We start from the raw sequence: 24,134 nt of genomic DNA, 5'->3' as shown, positions 1-24,134 counted from the left end.
AAAACCCTCTACATGCATATTTTCATGCCGATTGGTTCAGTAGTTTTCGATTCTATAAGGAACATACGGACAGACAGACAGACAGACAGAAATGCTTCTTTATAGGTATAGATAAACTTTGGACAACATTTTTGATCATATTTTGAACTAAATGCTGGACCTAGACCATATTTTGGATCTGGACTATAATTTAACGAATTTTGTTCTATATTTTGGAACAACTTTGGACTGGATTGTGGGCCATGTCTTAGACCACACATTTGATCATATTTTGGACCCAGATCCTAGACCTGGTTCCGGAACCGCAGCTCGATATTGTGGACTTGGCAAGGAGGCGCCCCCTCGTTTCTTAAATCAGTGTTTCTTTGAAGTTCATTATTTTTTAGAATTAGACTTTCAGTTCTTTCAGACATAACCCAGACATGATTCCAGCATAGGACGAACCAGCGAGCAATATAGAGATTTTAAGCAATATACATCCTTGAAGCTTTTAGCAGATACATGTTACGTTTGCGACCGAAGGAGATGACCGAGCACTTGAACACATTCAGTGACATCTTGTTATTTCGGCACCATTCGTCAAAGGTCTACAGATCCTGTTTGCAAGAGGTGGGCCTCATTAGGGCTTTATTTTACTGTGTAGTACATTTTCAAATCATCAGCATACGATAATCTCAAGCATTTGAGGATCACGTTCACGTCATTCATGTACAACAAAAACAGAAACGGTCCCAAATGACTACTGCCTTGAGGTTACTGTGAAGGGTGACGATACGTATTCGCCGATTTTATCAGACATAGTTCTGCCGATGAGATAGGAGCGAAGCTAAAGTCACTAGATTGTCGTGAATACCTAATTCATGATATCTAGAGATGACTATCTCATGGTTTATACGGTCGAAACCTGATCAGCGGTGTAAAGGCGATTAAATTTGTTGTCGTCGAGCGCTTTGGCATAAATCCATGGTTAGGAGAGATGCAGTGTGAGCAATCAAGGACCAACTTCTCCAGTATGAGTACGATTAGCACAAATAGTTTAGAGACATCACTTAAGGCAGCAATACCACGGTAATTGGCAAAGCTTCTTTTGTACTCCGTTTCGTGCACAGAGAAAACAAAGGAATGCTTCCACCACTCGAGGAAAACTCCTGTCGTCAATGATATATCGAAAAACTTAGATAAGGGTAACGCTAGAGTATTTAGACAGCGTTTCAAGACTATGAAAGGAATGCCCCAGCAGAGATCACCACATCGCTAGTTACGTTGGACGTTGGTGATTGGGTGAAATTTCGATCAAACCCATCACATCAACACACGCCTGCAGATAGTCGTAGACGCTTGCATTCATTCCGCCTACATTTTCTAGTAATACACGCGAATGTTATCGTGCTGGACGACGTGCTGCTATTCAGTAGCCGGACGGATGACAATGATCTAAATGAGCAACAGCCAGGTGACATGAGAGCTGATAGCTCATTTATAGAAGGAGAAAAGAGAAGTGGTCCAGGGTTACTTCCCTGTGGTATGTCAGAGATGTGGCAGAACGAATCAGAAAACTAGGACCCGATCTTCACACTCAGCCTACGGTGTTAGCTACGATTGTAGCTCCTTGCAGAATGGTGCAGAAACTTCTAGCTCCGCAAATCATGCAAGGAGGATACCGTGATCCACCTGATCAAACGCTGCTTTCAGACTGTCCGTGTACACTGCGTCAATTTGCACTCCTTCATTCATGTTGCGCAGGCAGGACAAGACAAAACCAGCGCAATTCGTAGAGACTGAACGTTTTGGAAAAGATCCTTGCTGGTCTGAAGAAATGTAGTGTCGAAAGCTAGCAAACAAAGCGTCGTTCGTCGTTCAACGTTTTCAACGTTGCGCTTATCAGCCTTCTTGTGTACAGGGAACACAACCGAATCTTTCCATTGGGTAGAGAGCTTACACTGCTGGATTGAAGCATTGGACAATAGTGAAAGAAGTCCAGCGAGAAAATTTGAACACTTTTTCAGAATGCAAAATGGAATACCGTCCGATCCAGCCACTAACTCTCGATTCTCAGTTCTCGATCTTCTCAGTTACCGGAAAAACGTTGACGACTTCTTAAGGAGTGTTTCTAACCAAACAGCGGAGGCAATATTTTCCAAGGAAGCAGTAAAGTGATTAAAACCCTGCATTAAGTTTGCTGTAAAGAGGTTGCATTCATCGCGCGCAGCGCTGGCTTTGCGATCGGCTAGAAACAGATCTGCAGGCAAGGCAGGTCATCTGGATTTCTGCGAAGGTTTCCTTGCATATAGAAGACGGTTGTACGGTCGAAGATCACTGCAGGCACGGTTAAACTGTCGCTTGGTGGTTTGGCAGTGCTATCCTTTAAATGTGTGTAGAGCGGCAGATCTTGCACGTTTCAATCGAATTTCAATCAAAAATGATATCCACATCAGGAGAAAATAACAAGGATTGCCAGTCAAATCCATCAAAATCAGTTCTGTGGAAGTCTAAACCGTTGACGTCGACAACATTCTCATGGAGGATGGGTACTTCTATGGTACCAAGGACGGTGCATCCCAGTGCCCTGTCAAGTGCAAAGTTCAGCATCATTCGGGGAGATGACGACTAGTTTTGACAAATGTGGGTACAAGATTTACATTAGCCATGAGTTGGGTTTTAGAAACCCTACTCCCTACACCCACACGCAGGACCGGAAGGCTCGTTGCATCTCAGCGTCCAGATTGGCGGCGGAATGTTACAATTATTCACGGCATGTGACTTGATTTACAATTCATTCATAACACCGCAGTAAATGCTAATGGCAGCGCAATGAAATTTGGCAGAAGAGGCCCCATTATTATTATCAGCTGATTTGAAACACATAACTTTTCACTTTTGACCAAAGTGTATATTGAAGAAGCGCCACTGTGCGGACGCGTCCGCTGCAGTCGGCTCCGGGCTGTTCAGCATCAGCACAGTAGTAGGCCAGAAACGGACGCAGCACAACAATAATTCGTCAGCGCGCATTAGCCTTGTTAAAATCGGCTGCTGGTGCGGGTGCGAATGCGTGGCAGTTAAAATGTTTATAAATATTTATATGCTTGCATTCGGTTTTGTTGTTTTTTTTTTCTTGGTTTAATTTTCTTGTTTTTCTTCTCATCACACAGTACCTACTTGAACGGAAGAAATGTCGATTTTTTTTTTTTCACTCGAAAAGTTTACTTTAACTGAATGAAAGTTCTGTTTCGTCCGAAATGGAAGCGTGGGAGGAAAACGTGCGACATTATTTTTCGCTAATGTAAAATGTCGGTGACAAAGTGGGTTGACTTTCAGATCTTATAAATATATGTTAAAAAAAGAGACGTTTCGAAATGAAGTCAATTGTCCATAGAGCAAATTTATCGTTTTACCAAAGTTTTACATTTCTCTGTAACATCCCACACACACATTTTAGGAGGGTTTTCCCCTAAATTCCTGGGGATGGACGATGTAATCTGTCACTTCATTTGGACCGAACAGATGAATTCATTACTTCTGATTTCACCTACGCCATGTTAAGTGCCGGATGAGGGAAACATCCGCCATTTGGCTGATTTCTAATTGAATCGATTAATAATTTGCTCTGATTCTCTGGTGGTGAACATTTATTTCGGGAATCTAAAATTGAATTTTCATGACATTGAGCAGAAACTTGTGGTGAGCAGTAGTAGTGGTAGGCCCTGTCGCGCAGCGACTGCTACTTGCAGCTTCCACAGCCTACTTTACCCAATCTGCTCTGCCATCCACTGACCTGACATCACAGGCATGGTTTATATCCCGTCAATTTTAGTGCTCTGTTTGAGTCGAGGAGCAACGCCAACAAAATCCCGTGCATAGACATTAGAAACGATCGCCCGGATGACGTCGGATCACTCTACTAAGAAGCCGTTCAAAGCCGAACAGAATCGGATATTGTCTGGCGAAGATAAATGTGCAAATAAACATCGGCCGTAATTTAGCGGGTGGAACGAGACGGTCCATTAGAGGAGACCGGCTAAATCACCGTGCGGCCGCGTGAAAATTTCGTTACTAGACTGGAAACCGAAAACGAACGAACGTTGTTTATATGAAAGTACAAGGTTCTATTGGAAGCAACCGCGCATCGAGTGGGACAAGCAGATTTTGCGAATATTTTATTACCAAACTAAACCACACACAGAAGGCAGCCAGTCCGTCAGTCAGTCAGTTGAGCCGCGAAAAATCAAGCAACAACGGATCTCGTCATAAATTATATTTATTTCATCCGTGCTCGGATGCTGATGCACGGTTGGCAGCCGGCGGACGACGAACGGACGTTTTTTTTTCAGTATTCTCCGAAGCGAACAGAACGGAAAATGTTTCGTTCGAGAAAAGTCCGATCTCCTTCGATTTCCATTTGAACCCAATCCACTTGAAGAGGAAGAAGAAACCCCGTTTTGAGAACGCGCTCTTCACTCTGTAACAAACAAGTGTGCAGGCATTGACGAGCAGAAACGAGCAAAGCAAGCCGCGACCATGCTGTAATATAATACTGTTTGTTTATTGCACTGGCGTCTCTATAGCGATTAAATAGCAATGACCTTTTTGTGTCGAACATTCTAATTGACTTAAAATGGGTGAGATTTTCCATTATAATGGAATTTTATTCATTTTATCATAATTAACAGCATTAGCAGCATAGTCAAATGAAATGCAGAGCCAATAATTGTATCATAAACGTGGTTTGAAAACGATGAAAAGATGGATCTGAACTTGTGGCACTAGTGTGCCCAGACTGGGAGACATATTGGAGGACGTGGCCCACCTTCTCCGTAAAATTCAATGCAAAATTCATTTCCATTTTCATGTCTAATTTTAAGTTTTGTGATGGTGGAAAACTCCAAAGAAAAATCAGAAAATTATGTTATGTAACATAAATTTTTTTATCATTGTTTTGTTTGTCAATTTCTATCATAACATTTCTTGGTGTTCCGAGTTATAGCTGAAAAACGCGGTTTTCCTGAATGTATTTTCCTAATTCACAAGCTCATTCTCATGAACCAAAAAAGGCGAACTGGAGAAACGGGATACGGAAGAGAAAAAACGCAGAAATGAAAAAAAAAACAAAAATTGACAAGGAAAAAACGAAAAACGTGACATAACGAAAGGAAAAATAAAATGTATAGGGAAAAAAGTAAAAGAAGAAAACAGGTGGCGAAAGAATTCGAGACAAAAAACGAGGGCTGAACAGAAAATGATGAAAAACGGATGAGAAAAGCGGAAAAATGAGAGAAAAGAACGAACCCTTACGAAAAGGAGAAAGAAAATGATCATAAATAGAAGAACGGGACAGAAAATATAATAAAATGAGAACAAAAAATCGAAAGCGAAATCAAAACGGAAAAGAAAAAAGGACGTAATAGAAAAATAAAATGTATAGGGAAAAAAGTAAAAGAAGAAAACAGGTGGCGAAAGAATTCGAGACAAAAAACGAGGGCTGAACAGAAAATGATGAAAAACGGATGAGAAAAGCGGAAAAATGAGAGAAAAGAACGAACCCTTACGAAAAGGAGAAAGAAAATGATCATAAATAGAAGAACGGGACAGAAAATATAATAAAATGAGAACAAAAAATCGAAAGCGAAATCAAAACGGAAAAGAAAAAAGGACGTAATAGAAAAGGGCGAAGAGTAGAACATAATAAGAGAAAGAACAGAATAGAATAAACGAAAAACGGAATAGAAAAGGAGTCAAAACAAAAAACTAGCCCTAAAGGTTGTACGAAAAGGTGACGTAGGACTATAGCAAATCATTAGATCAAAGACTAATGTAAACTGCATATTTGTATAGGAAGGGCTTTTAAAGAAGGCAGGGTTCCTAATTCACCATAGAAAAAATGCCTGCCTCCTAGAACCCCCACACGGCAAATTTGGTTCCATTTGCTTGATTAGTTGTTGAGTTATGCAGAAATTTGTGTTTCATCTGTATGGGAGCCCCCCTCTTATAAGAGGGGAGGGGTTTTAACTATCATAAGAACCTTCCTCGGCCCTAAAACCTCCTGCATATAAATTTCTACGCTGATCGGTTCAGCAGTTTCGGAGTCTATAAGGAACATACAGACCAACAGACAGACAGACGAATAGAAAGACAGGTAGAAATTCATCTTTATATATCTAGGTACCATAAAATTGCTAGTCATTTTATCTATCCGACGTATAAATTGTTCAGTTTCGTTCAGTAGTTTAGTAGTTATTACTATTTGAAATCTTTCATTCAAACGTTACACTTCTATTTTCATTTTCGCAAAGTGCTACCCAGTATAGTAAACAAAGACGTAGTCCTACGTCAACAAGTCGAAACGGGACAGAAAATGACAAAAAATGAGACAGGAAAAAATGAGAGACCTGAAAGGCCTGAAAACGGGAAAGAACAGAAGAAATTTCAGACCCAGGAAAGAGCGAAAACCGGGAAAGAGAAGAGAGAAATGACAGAGAAAGAGGAAACATGGGACAGGCAAAAAGGAAAAACGAGAAATAAATAGGGTAACCAACCTATTTTGGACCCCATCAGCAGCTGTACATAATTTGGATACTTTCATTTGATTTTGCTGTAAGAGTGTAAGTGTCCAAATTATGTACAACTGCTGATGGAGTCCAAAATACGTTGGTTACCCTAGAGGGAAAAGAGAAAAGAAAACAAGAGAAATCAAAATGGAAAAGAAAAAAAGAAAGGCTAAACAAGAAAAAGGTTCTACAGAAAAAAGTAAGACGGAAGAGAAAAAGACGAAAATCGAATGAAAAAAACGGAAAACCAAAGAGGAAAAGGAAAAAAGGAAGCGAAAACTAGACAGAAAAAGCGGAAAACCTAGGGGTAGGGCTCCAACAGAAAATGAGGATAAACTGGATGGAAAAAGAGAAAAGCCAAAAAGTGGAAAAACTGGAAAAGAAGGCAAAGGAAAGTAGAAAATACGGGAGTAAGAGAATGGATAAACTAGAGCAGAAAAAGAGGAAAACAGGGCAGAAAACGAAATAAAATGGAGGGAAACAATGAAAATGGATACAGATGGGATAAAACAGAAGAGGAAGACAACGTCATAGAAAAGGAGGAAGAGCAGGACGTAAAAACGGAATAGAAAAACGAAAAGAGTCGAAAACCGGGATCGAAAATGACAAAAAACGAGACAGGAAAAAGAAGAAACGGCACTGAAAAAGGGACAAAACGGAAGGAGATTTCGAAACTCAGAAAAGGGCGAAAAAAGAGAAAAGGAATAAAAATAGGAAACAAGAAAAAAGGAAAAACGACAAAAATAGAAAGAAAACGAAAGAAGAGAAAAAAGAAAACCCCAAAGAGGCAACGAGGAAAACATATGAGGGAATGAGAGTGAGGGAATGGGATAGAAAAATTTGACTGGAGAAAAAACGGCAAAGAATAAAAGCTTGAAAAAGAAAGAGAAACGAAAGAAAAGAGGTGATAAAACAGAACAGAAGAGGACAGAAAAAGAAGAGCGTTCGAAGCAAAACAAATGACAGAGAAGAGAAAGAAAATGAAGAAAAGAAGAAATAAGAAAGAAGAAGTAGGAAATACATAAGTAGGAAAAACGAGAACAGAAAAAGAAGAAAAACAAAATGAAAATCAAAATGAAAGACAAAAGAGAGAACAGAAAAGAAAAACAGAACCTGACAGAAAAGGAGGACATAAGAGGAAAGACGGAACAAACGAAAACAACAAAAATAAGAGAAAACAGGCGGAACAGGACCGAAAACGAAAAGGAACCGAGGGGAAAATTGGGGTAGAGATAGAAAAAAAGGGAGAACGAGGAAACAGCGGGTAGAGAAAAGGAATAACGAGGAAAAGAAATAGAGGAAAGACAGGACAGAAAAAGAAAAAAAATAGAAAAGGAAAACGAATAGCAACAAAAAAGAAACCTGATAGAGGAAACGAGGAAAGAGGATAAACGGGGGAAAACGGAAGACAAAAAACAGAACCGAGGACTCAGGACTCAGGAAAAGGCGAAAACCGGGACAGGCAAAGAGGAAAAACGACTCAAAAAACTACAAGGTATACAGCCCTAAGGGTTGTACGAAAGGGTGACGTAGGACTGTGTCATATAATACTCATTATATTGATAACATGTTTTAATCGATGAAGTATAACTTTATGTCTGATCATTAAATCAAAGACTAATGTAAACTGCATTTCTGGCATATGCATATTTGAGAATTTGTGAGTATCATTGTATGAGTGTTTATTTGTAAAAGAAGAGCGAAATATTCTGATTTAATTCTTCATTGAATCAATGGTGGTTTTGAAAAAAACCGTTTGAAATTGTTTGGTGGCCCTGAAAAGAACTATGTTTGAGCTGATAGCACTTCTTAAAAATCAGTACTATAATTACTGTTGCCAATATATAGATGGATGTCGCTATTCGGTCCTTTAGACTCTAGGATGATGGTTGTCCGCTAATACAGGAGTGATAGGAAATGCCAAATCACTGTAAAGTAGAAATGGATTAGTTTTATCAAAATACTACCCGTCCGTCAGTGCGATCGTGCGATAAATGAGCAGGCGGCGAACCAAGTGCACCATTTTATAGTCACTGGCACTGCCGCTGCTACTTGTAAGCTAGTGTAGGTGGTGGGGGAAACCAGATCGACTGCTGCTGCTGCTGCTCGAATGATTATCCGACGCTGAATGAGCAAGCATTTTCCATGGTATAACGCAAAATGGAACGTTAACCATTTAGAAAGTGTAGAAAAATCTTTCCATTCTTCAATTACTATAGTTCTTATAAGAACTGTTTAAAACTACAACGGCCTACTGCTGAATTTGCTGCCCGTCAGTCGATCCGTTTCCATTTGCTGTTGGTTTGTGAAAATAACCGCCAAAATGCCATTGGGTGCTTCGAATTGTTATCGAAGATGACATTAGATGCCGCAAAGGTCCTTGGATTTGCCTCCAATAGCCGCCAAAATGCTATCGTTGTTACCTCCCGATTGCTATCGGTGTTGGCTCCGATCGCTGGTGTTGCCGCCAAATGCCGTTGCTTTCGCCACCAATAGCCGTTGATGGTAAATACTGACCGTCCGTCAGTGCGATTGTGCGATGAATGAGCAGACGGCGAACCAAGAGCACCATTTTATAGTCACTGGCACTGCCGCTGCTGCTTGTAAGCTAGTGTAGGTGTTGGAGGAAACTATATCGGCTGCTGCTGCTTAAATGATTGTCCGACACTGATTGAGCAAGCTATCGAACAATTTCGCATGTCTGCGATGGGGATAATGCAAAATGTAATGTTAAGTGCATCGTGTGGGATTCACGTTGGCCATTGCCCTCTGATTCCGCTTGTCTTTGGGACCGGTGCCGGTGTTGCCGTCAATAGCCATCGATGTTGCCGATTGGATTGGAAAAGGGGTGTGGCTTACAAAGTGGTCTCAAGGTTATCATTTGGATCCAAATCCTTTGGTGTATCTAATTGTCGTCCGTGCCTGTGAAGCTAGGCGATAACAAGGGAAATGTATGGAAAAATTCGACCTTGAATCTTTACACACATTTTCACTATTTAGCGTATAAAAAATTATTATTAGTATGTTACTATAAAATTGCTGGACATTTTATCTATCCAACGACATATTAACTGTTACGTTTCGTTCAGTAGTATAGTAGCTATTAGCGTTTGAAATATTTCATTCAAACGTTACACTTCTATTTCTCGTTTTTACAAAGTGCTACCCAGTCCCAGTATAGTAAACAAAGACGTAGTCCTACGTCAAAAAGAGAAATCAAAATGGAAAAAGTAAAATAACGACTGAGAAAAATTGATGCAAGAAATGAGAAATCCGGGAAAAAGAGGTCAAACAAGATACAAAAAAAAACAGAAAAATGAGAAAGAAAAAAAGAAAGGCTAAACAAGAAAAGGAAAAAAGGGAGCTAAAACTAGACAGAAAAGGCGGAAAACCTAGGGCTAGGGCTCCAACAGAAAATGAGGATAATCTGGATGGAAAAAGAGAAAAACCAGAAAGTGGAAAAAAAAGAGAAAAACTGACTAGAAAAGAAGGCAAAGAAAACTAGAAAATACGGGAGCAGGAGAATGGATAAACTAGAACAGAAAAAGAGGAAAACAAGACAAAAAACGAAATAAAATGGAGGGAAACAATGAAAATGGATACGGATGGGATAAAACAGAAAGGAAAAACAACGTCATAGAAAAGGGGAAGAGCAGGACGTAAAAACGGAATAGAAAAACGAAAACAGCCGAAAACCGGGACCGAAAATGACAAAAAACGAGCCAGGAAAAAGAAGAAACGGCACTGAAAAAGGGAGGGATAAAACGGAAGGAGATTCCAGGACTCAGGAAAGGGCGAAAAAAGAGAAAAGGAATAAAACGAGGAAACAGGAAAACAGGAAAAACGACAAAAATAGAAAGAAAACGAGAGAAGATAAAAAAGAATAACGACAGAGAAAAAAGAAAACCCTCAAGAGCCAACGAGGAAAATATATGATATGAAGAGTGAGGAAATGGGATGGAAAAAATTGACTGGAGAAAAAACGGCAAAGAATAAAAACTTGAAAAAGCAAGAGAAACAAAAGAAAAGAGGTGATAAAACAGAACAGAACAGGACAGAAAAGTAGAGCGTTCGAAGCAAAACAAATGACAGAGAAGGGAAAGAAAATGGAGAAAAGAAGAGGAAATACGTAAGCAGGAAAAACGAGAACAGAAAAAGAAGAAAAATGAAAACGAAGAACAAAAGATAGAAAAGAAAAGAAAAACAGAACCTGACAGAAAAGGAGGACATAAGAGGAAAAACGAAACAAACGAAAACCAAAAAAAAAGAGAAAACAGGCGAAACAGGACCGAAAACAAAAAAAAAAAGAAAAGGCAAAGTGGAAAAAATGAGGGAAAAATTGGGGTAGAAATAGAAGAAAAGGGAGAAAGAGGAAACAGCGGGCAGAGAAAAGGAAAAACGAGGAAAAGAAATAGAGGGAAGACGGGACAGAAAAAGAAATAGTGGGAAAACGAGATCAGAAACCGAAAACGATATAGAAAACAAGTGAAACTAAAAGGAGAAAAAAGAAAAGCAACAAAAAAGAAACCTGATAGAGGAAAGAGGATAAACGGGGGAAAAGGAAAGACAAAAAACAGAACCGAGGACTCAACACTCAGGAAAGGGCGAAAACCGGGACAGGCAAAGAGGAAAAACGGGTAAAAAAAGGGAATACGAAACTGAAAACAAGAGAAAGCAAAAGGTAATAAACGAAGAAAACCAATAGGATAAACGTGAAAAAAGGTCGAACGAGATATAAAATGAGCATTATGGGACAAAAAACGAAGAAATGGGAAAAAAGAAAAACAAGAAAAACGCAACAAAGAACAGGAAAAGAAGACAAAAGGAACAGAAAAAGAGGGAAAACGAGAGAAAAAAGAGAGAAACCAAATAAAACCAATAAAGTAAATGAAGAAAATAAAGAGATTAAATGGGATATAAAAGGAGAAAGATGGGACCAAAACGGGAAAGTAGGACGGAAAAAAGAAAAGAAAAACGGCCTAATGCAAAAGGTAAAACGGAAGAAAAATAAGAAAACCGGAAAGGAAAGCGAAAAAAGAAAACCAAAACTAGAGCAGAAAGACAAAAAGACGGGAAAAGGGTCTTTAAAAAGAGAAAAACCATACAGACGTAGACGAAAAATGAGAAAGGAGATAAGAGTTGAAAGAATATAAACACTGGAAACGAAAAAAAGTAAAAACCAGGGAAGTTATGTACAAGACACAACCGCATATATAGGTGACGCAGGACTACGTAAGTCTCTTTGTAGTGATAGTAGCATGTATTCATGCTTGTCATCATTTGATTCTTCATGTATACATGCTATATGCAACATATATACATGCTACATGCGTTGTATGTAACATTTATCAAAGTAGTAACGTAAGTAGATTGTGCATTTGAAAACAATTTAACAAAATCAAGAACACAAACTATTGCTTTCCTGCTACGTTACTGAAATTAAAGATTGTTTTTATTATCCATGGTTTCCAACTTTGAAGCGATTTTACCAATTCAATCCTATTTTATCAACAGCACATCTTTCCACTACACTTCTAATGAAACGGCAAGCATGCGTATTCATACAGAGTCATATTATAACCGAACACTACAGCTGTAGCACATTTTTCCAACACAGATATCAAATTCGCCGAGGTTTAATCGTCTCGCAGTAAAGAATTTGCGATCTGTTGGGACAACGAAATTGTGTCATTTTTTCTGGTACACTTCCCTAACACAGATATCAAATTGAAATAGGTTTAATCGCGTTCGTAAGAAATCTGTTGGTACGGGAGGGCTTTGTTACTCTTTCTGGCGTACTTCCCAAGCAAGGACATCAAAATGGTCTAGGTTGAACCGCGGTGTTAAGAAATCTTGTTGAAATGAGGAAGCTTGGTCACTTGTTTTGGCTTACTTCCCAAGCACAGATATCAAATTGGTATAGGTTTAGACCATCGTAAAGAATCTTCCAACCAATCAGGAAGCGAGAATTCTGATACAACATAGGTTCATTATTTTCAATTTTTCAATAGTTCAACATCAAGAATCCATACTTTTCTTTATTTGGGTCAATTCTTAGAAGATTTTCCGATCGATTGGTGTAAGAATATTGAAAATCGGTCGGGAAACCGCTGAGCTATTAGCGCTCAAAATCTTTCATTTTTCGTGACGCTCGCATTTTTCGATTTTTTGGAATGACACCCTATCTCAAAACTTGCCGTAAGACGTAGTCCTACGTCAAAAAGCCGAAAACCGGGACCGAAAATGACAAAAAACGAGACAGGAAAAAGAAGAATCAGCACTGAAAAAGGGATAAAACGGAAGAAAATTTCAGGACTCAGAAAAAGGCGAAAAAAGAGAAAAGGAATAAAAAGTGGAAACAAGATAAAAGGAAAAACGACAAAAATAGAAAGAAAACTAGAGAAGAGAAAAAAGGATAACGACAGAGAAAAAAGAAAACCGAAAGAGGCAACAAGGAAAATATATGATACGAAGAGTGAGGGAATGGGAAAGAAAAATTTGACTGGAGAAAAAACGGCAAAGAATAAAAGCTTGAAAAAGAAAGAGAAACGAAAGAAAAGAGGTGATAAAACAGAACAGAAGAGGACAGAAAAAGAAGAGCGTTCGAAACAAAACAAATGACAGAGAAGGGAAAGAAAATGAAGAAAAGAAGAAATAAGAAAGAAGAAGTAGAAAATACATAAGTAGGAAAAACGAGAACAGAAAAAGAAGAAAAACAAAATGAAAATCAAAATGAAAGACAAAAGAGAGAACAGAAAAGAAAAACAGAACCTGACAGAAAAGGAGGACATAAGAGGAAAAACGGAACAAACGAAAACAAAAAATAAGAGAAAACAGGCGAAACAGGACCGAAAACGACAAAAAACGAAAAGGAACCGAGGGGAAAATTGGGGTAGAGATAGAAAAAAAGAGAGAACGAGGAAACAGCGGGTAGAGAAAAGGAATAACGAGGAAAAGAAATAGAGGAAAGACAGAACAGAAAAAGAAAAAAGATAGAAAAGGAAAACGAATAGCAACAAAAAAGAAACCTGATAGAGGAAACGAGGAAAGAGGATAAACGGGGGAAAACGGAAGACAAAAAACAGAACCGAGGACTCAGGACTCAGGAAAGGGCGAAAACCGGGACAGGCAAAGAGGAAAAACGACTCAAAAAAAGGAAATACGAAACTGAAAACAAGAGAGCAATAAACGGTAAACAAGAGGTAAACAAGAGAGAAAACCAATAGGATAAACGTGAAGAAGAGGTCGAACGAGATATAAAAGGAGCATTAGGGGACAAGAAACGGAGAAATGGGAAAAAAGAAAAACAAAAAAAACGGATCAAAGGACAGAAAAAGAAGACAAAAGGAACAAAAAAGAGGAAATAGTGGTAGAAAAGAGGAAAAACGAGAGAAAAAAGAGAGAAACCAAATAAAACCAATAAAGTAAACGAAGAAAACAAAAAGAGATTGAATGGGATATAAAAGGAGAAAGATGAGACCAAAACGGGAAAATAGGACGGAAAAAGAAGAAAAGAAAAACGGAAGAAAAATAGGAAAACCGGAAAGGAAAACGAAAAAAGAAAACCAAAGCTAGAGCAGAAAGACAAAAAGACGGGAAAATGGGGCTTTAAAAAGCGAAAAACCATACAGACGTAGACGAAAAATGAGAAAGGAGATAAGAGTTGAAAAAATGTAAACACTGGAAACGGAAAAAAAGCAAAAAAAGAAGAGAAAAGACTAAAAACGGTGAAGAAAAAACAAATGAAAAGCATGAGGAAAAATAGAACTGAAAAAAAGAAAAAATGAAGCAGGAAACAGAAGAAAATCGGAACAATGAACCAGGAAACACGGAACAGAAAAGAAGGAAACGAGAGAAAAGAAGAAAAAACGGATGGAAAGTTTGTGCAAAAACTAAGAAAACTGTCCAGAAAAGAACAAAAGCTGACCAAAAAATGAAAAAAGAGAATGGAAATGAGAAAACAGCGGAACAGAAAAGAGGTTAAACATGTAAGAGAATCAGACGAAACATGTCAATTTTATTTTCAACTTGAAACTTCGTGTCTAGGACCCTTTTAAAGTAAAATTTTAAGTTTAAATTAGTCGAAAATTAAATCTAATTTAAGCCATTGCAAGTTACACTCAAGTTCTTTTTTTACACGGTTTGTTTTTTCGATTTATTAAGAACAGGAACGATTCATTTAATTTTCAATACATTTGGGAGTGGCCCGACATACGTCACGTAGTTTGTAAATGGTCCCTAAGATGCACCGTTCTTGAGTAATCGAAAAAAAAACAAACCATGTAAAAAAGACTTTGGTGACGGAGGAGTGAAAGACGGAAACGGAACATAAAAAAGGAAAGGGAAAAGGAAGCCAAAACTAGATTAAAAAGACAGAAAGAATGGGAAAATGGAGCATTAAAAATAGGAAACAGACGAAGACGAGGTAAATTGATTGCGTAAAAATAATTTCAGTTTCAAGTAAAATTTCTATTCCAGTCAGTCATAAATTAAATTTCAAGTTTAGTTTCAAGCCCAATTTAAGCTTAATTTCAAGTTTAATTTTATATCCATTCATGCCCATTCTAGTTTCAACTTCGATTTTAAGTCCAATTTTAAGAATAATTTCAAGTCCAATTTTATATCCAACTTCAAGTCTAGTTTCAAGTCCAAATTAAAACCAATTCAATTCAATTAAGTCCAATTCTAAGTTTAATGATGGTGGAAAACTCTAGAGAAAAGTTGGAAAATTAAGTTCTGTCGCATGGATTTTTCAAATATTATTTTCTTGTTTGTCAATTTCTAATCTTTTCATGATAACATTTTCATGATTTCTTGTTGTTCCAGAGTTATGTAGCTTGAAAATTCGGTTTAGCTGAATATGTATCTAATTCAAAAACTCGTATTTCATGAACCAAATAAGAAGGAAAAAACGATTAATAAGACAGACACAGAAATAAACCGCAAAGAGAAAAACTGGAAAAGCGGTTTCGAAAAATAAGCAGGAGACGCAGGAGAAAAGAACAAAAACTGGCATGAAAAAATAGACGAAAAACGCGACAGATTCGGAGGGAAAATAGGACATGAAATAGAAAAAAAAGTGTAAAAGAAGAAAAAGGGAGAATAAAGAAGGAATTCGAGCAAAAAACAAAGACTGAACGGAAAAAGATGATAAACGAAGGAGAAAAGAAAAAAAAATGAGAAAAGAAGGCAGAACCTTAAAGAAAAAGAGTGAAAAGTTTAGCATATCTTAGCTTAGTTTAAGTAGACTGCCCGTAGTTACACTCCGTCATTGAAAAATGGGAGAACAGAAGTAAGAACCCTACAGAAAAAGAAAACGAAATTCGTGATAGAAAAGGAGTAAAACGAAAATAGGCGAAAACCGGAACAAGACACCGAAACAAAGAAATCGAAACGGGACAGCAAATGACAAGCAGAAATGAGACAGGCTAAACGGGCTAACGACGGGGAAGAATTCAGGACTCAGGAATGGGCGAAAACCGAAACAGGATATAAGAGACAAGAAGTAAAGAAACTGGAAACAGCGGATAGAACAAAAAGGAAAAACGAGAGAGAAATAGAGGGAATAGAGAATAGAAAACAAGAGAAACCAAAAGTGAACAAAGAGCAACGACAAAGAAAAAAGAATACCAAAAGAGGGAATATTCTTTTTTCTTCGTCGAAAAGAAAGGTTAAACGACACGAAAGTAGAAGTATGGAACAAAAAACGGAAAAAAACAACAGATTAAACGAAAAAATTGGACTAAAAAAAGTAAAACGGTAGAGAAAAAGACGAAAAACGAGCGATAAAGATGTAAAACCGAGGAGGAAAAAGGAAGCCAAAATCGGAATAAAAAAACAGAAAAGATGGAAAATCCGGACCTCAAAAAGAAAATGACGATAAACTGGATGGAAAAGAGAAAAAATTGTCCTGGGAAAAAGGCAAAAACAGGATAAGAAGGAAGGAAAAAAATACGGCAGCAGGAGTATGAAGAAACGAGAACAGAGAAAAAGGAAAAACAGGACAGAAACAATAAAGTGGAGACAAATAAATAAATGGAAGACAGAAGGAAAAGAAAAGCAGAACGTGACAGAAAAGGGAAAAGAAACAGGGAAATAGGAATAAGAACGAATAAAAAACGAGATAAAAAAGGAAGGACGGAATACAAACCAAAAAACGAAAAGCCATGACAGAAAATGAAAAAAAAACAGAACGGCTGGAAAAACGGGACATAGATCAAGGGAATAAAAAGCAAAAAAGAAGAGACTGACCAGAAAAAGAGCAAGAGAGAACGGAAGAGAAAAGAAAAAATTAGAGAAAAAAAAGAAAAACGTGAAAGAAAGCAGGAAAAGAAAAAGAGAAAATACGTAAGCAAGAAAAAACAAGAGCAGAAAAACATAAAATAACGAGAAAAACTAGAGAAGCGGCATAGAAAGAGGCAAAACGCAGGAGAAACAGAAAAGAACAAAACCTGGCATGAAAGAAAGAAGAAAAAAACGTGACAGAATCGGAGAGAAAATAGGACAAAAAAGAAATGAAAGTGTCAAAGAAAGAAACGGAAGACAAAAGGGAACGGGAAAAAACAGCACGTAAAAGAAAAGAACACACAATAAGAACGAAAACCAAAAAAAAATAAAAAAGGAGCTAAAAAAGAAAGACTAAAAATGACTAAAAACTAAATGGAAAAGTGGGAAAACGAGGGTAAAATCGGCGGACAGAAAAAAGGAAAGAGCAGAGAAAACGAGACAAATACAGGAAAGACGGAACAGAAAAAGGAAGAAAGTAAAACGAGAGAATACGAGTCAAGGAAAAACACTACAGAAAACAAATAAAATTAAAAGGAAGAAAGGAAAACCCACGAAGAAACTTGATAGAGGACACGAGGAACGGGTAGAAACGGGGGAAAACGAAAAACGAAAATCAGAACCGAGGACTCGGGAAAGGGCGAGACAGGCAAAAACGAGAAGAGGAACAAAAAAACGAGACAAAAAAAGGAATACGGAACATAAAACAAGAGAAAAAACGGTCAAAGAAAAGGAAGAAACCCGATATATCAAACACGAAAACCGGGCAAAAGATATGAGGTGGGCAAATGAGATATAAAAGGAGCATTATGGAAAAGAAAACGAAAAACGGACAGAAAACAAAACAGGAAAAACGGGCCAAAGAACAGGAAAAGAGGACAAAAGGAACAAACAAAGAGGGAACAGTGACAAGAAAAACGAGACAAAATAAAGCACGCCCAAACCGAGAAAAAAAACGAGAAAGAGGAAACCGCGGGCAAAAGGAAAACTCGAGAGAAAAAGATGGAAAACGAACAAAAAACATTCTCAAAAAAGAAAAAAACAATAGATCAAACGAAGAAAACGAAGAAAGGATATAAAAAGAGAAAGATGAGGCAAAATAAGGAAAAACTAATGCAAAAGGTAAAACGGAAGAGCAAAAGACAAAAAACGGGAAATAAAAAGGGAAAAACAGGAAAGGAAAGGGGAAAAGGAAGCGCAAACTAGAGTAGAAAGAAAATAAAGATGGGAAAATGGGGCATTAAAGGGAGGAAAACCGAACAGACGAAGACGAGGTGAGAAAGAATGGTAAAATAAAGGGTCGGAAAAATGTGAGAAATGGAAACGAAAAATAAGAAAAACAGAGTAGTGAAAAGACTGAAAATGGGAAAGAAAATGACAAAAAACGAGGGAAAAGCACATGGAAAAATTAAACTGAAAAGAAGAAAGAAATGGATCAAGAAACATAGAAAACTGCAACAATGAAATAAGACACACTGGACACAAACAAAAGAAAATCGAGAAAAAAGGAAGAAAATGAGAGCAAAAACGAAGAAAACAATCCACAATAAGAGAAATACTGAACAAAAGTGGAAAACAGTACTGGAAAAGACAAAAGGCGGAACAGAAAAGAAGTAAAACGTGTGAGAATAAAACTAAAATTGTCAATTTTAATTTCAAGACAAACTTCCTGTCCGATAGTCTGGTTTGAACTAAAATTTCTAGTTCAAATTAGTTCAAATTCAGGTCTAATTTTTAATGTCAACTCAATTTTTCCAAGCAAAAACATACTTCTGAAAGGTCGGGTGTCCCACTTTATGTTTATGTCTGGGCACGCTAGTCTTGACGCTCAAGCTGACTGTATTAAATGCGATATTAACTCAATAAATACCGATGAATTTCCTGAGGTGAACAATCTCAGATACATTTTCTACAAGCAGAGATGACATTAAAAACGATTTCACAGGGGAAATTTTTCATATTAGATTGACTACCGTATGCAAAAGTCAATGTAAAATCGTTGCTTTTCTGTAGCACCGTGAAAAATCTGATTTAGAAAAAAATCTCATAACCTGCCACTTCCTAATGAAAATGTACAAAAAGAACAAACAAATCTTCATTGAAAACATTCTAAAACGCATTCGTTTTTTTCTGCTTTTTTTCCACCCGCCGAACAACAGGTCGCCGGAAAGCGCGACAAGGACCAGGAACGCGAAGCGCAACACTGGATCGAAACGCTGCTCGGCGAAAAGTTCGCCGCCGGTTTCACGTACGAGGACTGCCTGCGGGATGGCATCCTGCTGTGTCGGCTGATGAACCGACTATCGCCGGGAATCGTGCCGAAGATCAACACCAACGGGGGCGACTACAAAATGATGGACAACATCAGTCAGTAAGTATAGGCAAACAAACAAACAAACCCATAACGCCGCATCAGTCCCATCTCCTATGCGAACGAAAACAACGCACAGGCGGTTGAAGCCGGCGCAGCGATTATGGACCGTATGCGACCATCGCAACGCATCGAAGCAACCGCTGGCGCTGGTTGGAAAGACCAGCGCGCGATGCTGCGCTCCTGGTCGGTCGTATCGCGGCTGACACTGTTTGATTGCGCGCGCGAGGCACACCGTTGTCGGGTTTGCTGCTGATTCGCTCGAACCCGTATCGTGTGAAGCACGAGGACGGACGATTCGCGCGCGCGATGTTGCCTAGGTAGCCCGTCCGTAGCCGTAGCCGTAGCGACTAGCAGCAGCAAAAGCGCGTCGTCTTTGCCTGCTTTGCTGCAAAGGTTCGTTCGCTTCGCGATTCGATTTGGTTCGTTCGTCTGAAAGAGTGCACCCGAGTTTTCGGAACCTATACCGAGCGACGACCAAGCAAGCCGGACCGAACGGAACCCTAACCCTACCCAACACGTAAAAGTGTGAGAGAAATGTGCTATAAGTTTTTGCTGATGGTGCCGGGAGCGCAGCACCGGTAGGGGGGATTGTTTTCGCGTGTAATGTTTAAATACAGCCGCTGCGCGGTCACAGTGCTGCCGTCTGAATTTTGAGAACGTTTGATTTTAATAAAATTGTTTTACCTTTGTTTTAATTCGCAGCAATGCCCAATAGACAAAACTTCTGTTATTTATTATCAGAAACTAGAGGCGGTGTCCTATTTACGTTGGACAAATTTCCAGAATAAAAGACATGCTTTTTTATATGCTAATTCTAGACCAATTCCATCATAGGGTAAGGAACGAGTTAAGCAGTGTTACCTATTTTAATCAGTTGAACATAAATGATCCGAAAATGCACTTTTTTATTCATATTTTCAAAATCTTTTGATAGGATCATCTTCACAAATCACTTAACCATACATTTGATTCACACAAACACAATTTACTGGGTTTCCGACAAGAAATATGATGAATTAAAAAAACGTACATTTTTCAGCTGCTCTTCGGCAATCGCCACCTCGCTACTAACGAATTCATCAAATTTTCAGCAATGATTACAACCACTCTGAAGGTCAAGCACTCAATTGTCACATACCATATTATTCACTTTCTTTTTTTCTATTATCTAAGGCTTTGTCACTAGCCGAAAGTTTTATTATTTTCTAACAAAACTGAAAACAAATTCTGAATTGACGGAACCTGTTCACCAAGAGCAGCAGCTGCAGCACAACTGATGGACTATCGTGTTGCCAAGACACTGTTTCGGTTCTGGAAATAAGAATTTTAAGTTTGAAATTAACTGAAACCTCCTATGGTGAAAACGTGGTTCAATACTTTCAAGAGAAATGTATGTTCATAATTAATTTTTCTTTATTAAAAACAACAGAAAAGACAACAATAAATTTTCAATAATTTTCGAAGATTTTCTAAGTGATTTAATGAAGCAACGAAGTGTTTCAATGTTATTTGCTTTGACAACACTGTTCTGAGTCGGACCGTGCGTACTGCTATGTTTACCTCTTTTGTTCTCCCACCATCCTTATGAACAGCGAGTGAGACGTCAAACTCGCAGTTTCCCATAAGAACACCAGAGAATAAAAGAGACGACGAATACCGTTTGCCGAACGGTGCGGTGAGTGTATGCCCCGATAAACAATTTAGACATATGGCATTTTACGCATCTATGCCGATACGCTATACCGATTACGCATCAGATGCCGATTAGTAGGTGGCGGATAGGAACGCGAACTTACTGAATAGGGGGAAAAGTTCGAGAGATTTTTTACGGGGACGTAAAAAAAATCAGATTTCAGGATTGCTTAAAAAAGCACCTTGAGGGTGAAAATATGTTCGGTCTGATCAAAATTAGTTCCACCGCTCCAACTTGTAAAGCGGAAAATCAAAAGTTTAGCACAACAATAGTGTCTTCCAATGGTAACAGCTTGAAGAACTAAAGATAGCAAGAAGATTGGTATGCTGATATCCCCCGCTTAGTCAACCCATCGCTTGTAATAAGGTAAAACAATCAATGACCCGCTTAGACTGCTTAAAACCGGTTCTTTACCCTATTATAAACTTTCTTCACGATATTATTAATTTGAGGGGTCCATTTCAGGTCTTTATCCATAATGAGCCCCAGATTAGTCACATTGTCTGAGGGTTGATTCGATTTTCCGCAGAAAACGATGTTATTTTGTGGACAAACACCGTTTTGCTTGCAAAAAATAATTGTTTGAGTTTTTTGTGGATTGGGAGATAATAAATTTTGTTTGGTGCAGACTTCGATGGCATTAAGGTCTTGATTTATGGTAATTATAAGATTATCGACTTGCCCCACGAGTCCAGAGGTGTAGATTTAAAGGTCACCTGCATACAGCTGATACCAGCATTTAAGAATACTCGGGAGACTGTTGATGTACAGGCTAAACAGCAAAGCACTCAAACACGATCCTTGGGGTGTTCCTTCTAATAGTTGTCTTTCTGATGATGTTGACTCGCCTAGCTTAACAACTTGGCTGCGAGAAACGATGAGATCAGATCACAGGCTACCGCCGAGAATCCGAATTCGTGGCTCAGTTTTTGTTGAGGGATTTGATGGTTGACGCAATTGAAGGCTAGCGAGAGGTCAACTAGCACCATTACAGTACATCGGTGTGTGTCAAGGTTGCTGTAAATGTTATGCGTTTTTTCTGCAAGTGCGGTTGTTGTGCTATATCCGAGTCAAAAACCTGACTGATGTTCGGCTATCAAGCGTGGGTTAGAGACGTCTAGATGATCGGCACTTTTTGTAAGCAAAATCTTCTCTAGAATCGTTGAGATCGCCGGAAGGACGCTAATGGGTCGAAAATCTTTGAGAGTAGTAATGTTATTCGATTTTGGAATTGGATTTTGGAATTTTGGTGTTACAACCGCTTTTTTCCAAGATGATGGAAACACTACACGCGATGATGGCATTGAATATGTGTTTCAGTAATGGGAGAATGAACGGGCTCAACATTTTCACAAACGAAATCGGTAAATTATCGCTTCCGATAGCATTGGACGAAATCCCGGACATTTTCTTGGCCACTTCAATAACACTGGTAGGCCGAAAGAGAAGTTCTTGCTGGATAACTATGCGTTGAGTTTCGATATGCGTGGAGGGCGGAATATTGCGTCTGTTTTGCAGCAATAGATGTCCTTCAGTGAAAAACTGGTTAAGTTGATCACCATCAAAATCGTTGGAGGTTTTGTTCTTTAAGTTTGTGTGTATTCCTTCTCTCTTCAGGTTGTTCCAAAGTTGTTTGGCTGGGAGATCGTGTGCAAAATTTCTGTCAGCATGTTGTTTTTTAGCGTTAAAGATCAGCGATTTAACCCTATCGCGATTTTGTACATACTCCTGCCATTGCGGTGAGTTTCTGGAGCGGTTGGGATTTCTTACATATAGCGTATAGGCGGGGTCTCTTACTGTTATAGCCTCTTCGATGTCTCGGGTAATCCAGGGGATACGCTTGTCACGAACTTGAATAATTCTGCTCGGGGCGTAAGCTTCCAAAAGGGACTGCAATTTTGCTGTTGCAAGCCCAACTTTGTGGTTAACATCAGCCGTATCGTATATCTCTCGTAAATCAGTTGCTTGAAAGTCTGCTTGCAGTCGAACAGTATTAATGCTACGCATATTACGTATTCGTATAGCTTGAAGAGCGGCACGGGGTACACGGACATCGGCAATCAGGTGCACTACCTCGTGGTATGAAACAGCACTTCCATAGTGCGTTTTTGACTTGCAGATTGAGGAGTCTGTTACTAGTAGATCGATGGTTGTCGCGCTCTGCTCGGTGAAGCAGTAGTTGGTAGAAGACTAGAGTTAAAAAATGAGTGAATACGATTCAGGGCCATCATATCGCCGCAGGGGCGGCTAGCGACCACATTTATATTACAGTCGCCAACCAGATAGATACTGTCGAAATCAAATTCATGTAGGTCTACCAAAAGCTTTTCATAACACTGGGCGAATAGCGGATTGGATCCAGACGGGTTATATACCACAATAACGCAGATGTTATAGTTATTAGTTTTTGTTTGAATTGCCAGAAACTCTAGACGGTTTGCTCTGTTCTCTCCTGGCTCATGGGTAGATTTGAGTATGGGCGTCGCTTTAATCCCTTTTTGAACATACAGTCCCACGCCGCCAAACGATCTAGTTCTGTTTCCATTTTCAATAGACAAGGAGTGACAAATGAAATTGTAGGCTGGAACTCGGATGGGACCAACAGCTGATGAGGGTCGGAGCATAGTTTCAGTTACCGCAAAGAAATGATATTGACAACTATTGAGCAAAATTTTAAACACCATCAATATGGCGTTCTAAACTTCGGACGTTGAGATGCCCGATACGGAGGTTGGTATGGCTGATACTGGGCATTAACAATATATTCTTAAAGTCGTCTGTCCTGCAGCTAGATAAGATGTGATACGTGAGGAGTATCGGCTTCTACTGCGCCTAAAGATGTTGACTTAGTCCTATTTTCGGGATTTGTCAACTCAATAAAGATTGACATTTTTAATAAGAATGTAACGTGTTTGATGGAATAGCCGTATAGAGACTAAGCCGTTGCGTACAAATACCGACTGTACCATTTTTTGTGCTTCAGTCTCAGTGCCAGATTGCGAATCCGAAAGATAGAGACGGGAAGCATTTCATTGATGGTAAAACGGTAATTTAACGGGAGATCCGTGAAAATCCGACGGCGGAGTACAGCATCACGAGCTCCTCGATCGTCGAGAATTACGATGGTCGGAGTAATGGAACGATCTGACCATTTAGATGGTTTTACGAAAAGACGAAAACAATTCACGACATGCGGCATCAGGTCGAAAATATCGAGGAGACCGCCATTCTAACATTATTG

The 24,134-nt window shown here is 38.8% G+C and overlaps 1 protein-coding gene across 1 annotated transcript in view; it reads left to right on the top strand.

The window, feature by feature from the left end:
* Nucleotides 1–7,012: 7,012 nt before the first annotated feature.
* Nucleotides 7,013–24,134, top strand: part of LOC128732436 (muscle-specific protein 20-like) — a 30,317-nt gene continuing 13,195 nt past the window's right edge. Inside the window, exons 1-2 of the mRNA XM_053825686.1 lie at nucleotides 7,013–7,096; nucleotides 18,986–19,197. Of these exons, the coding sequence (XP_053681661.1) occupies nucleotides 7,013–7,096; nucleotides 18,986–19,197 (296 nt within the window). The remainder of the gene's footprint in view (nucleotides 7,097–18,985; nucleotides 19,198–24,134) is intronic.

The sequence above is a fragment of the Sabethes cyaneus genome, chromosome 1, assembly GCF_943734655.1.
Source record: "Sabethes cyaneus chromosome 1, idSabCyanKW18_F2, whole genome shotgun sequence".
NCBI lineage: Eukaryota > Metazoa > Arthropoda > Insecta > Diptera > Culicidae > Sabethes > Sabethes cyaneus.
This window is presented reverse-complemented; position numbering and strand designations above follow the sequence as displayed.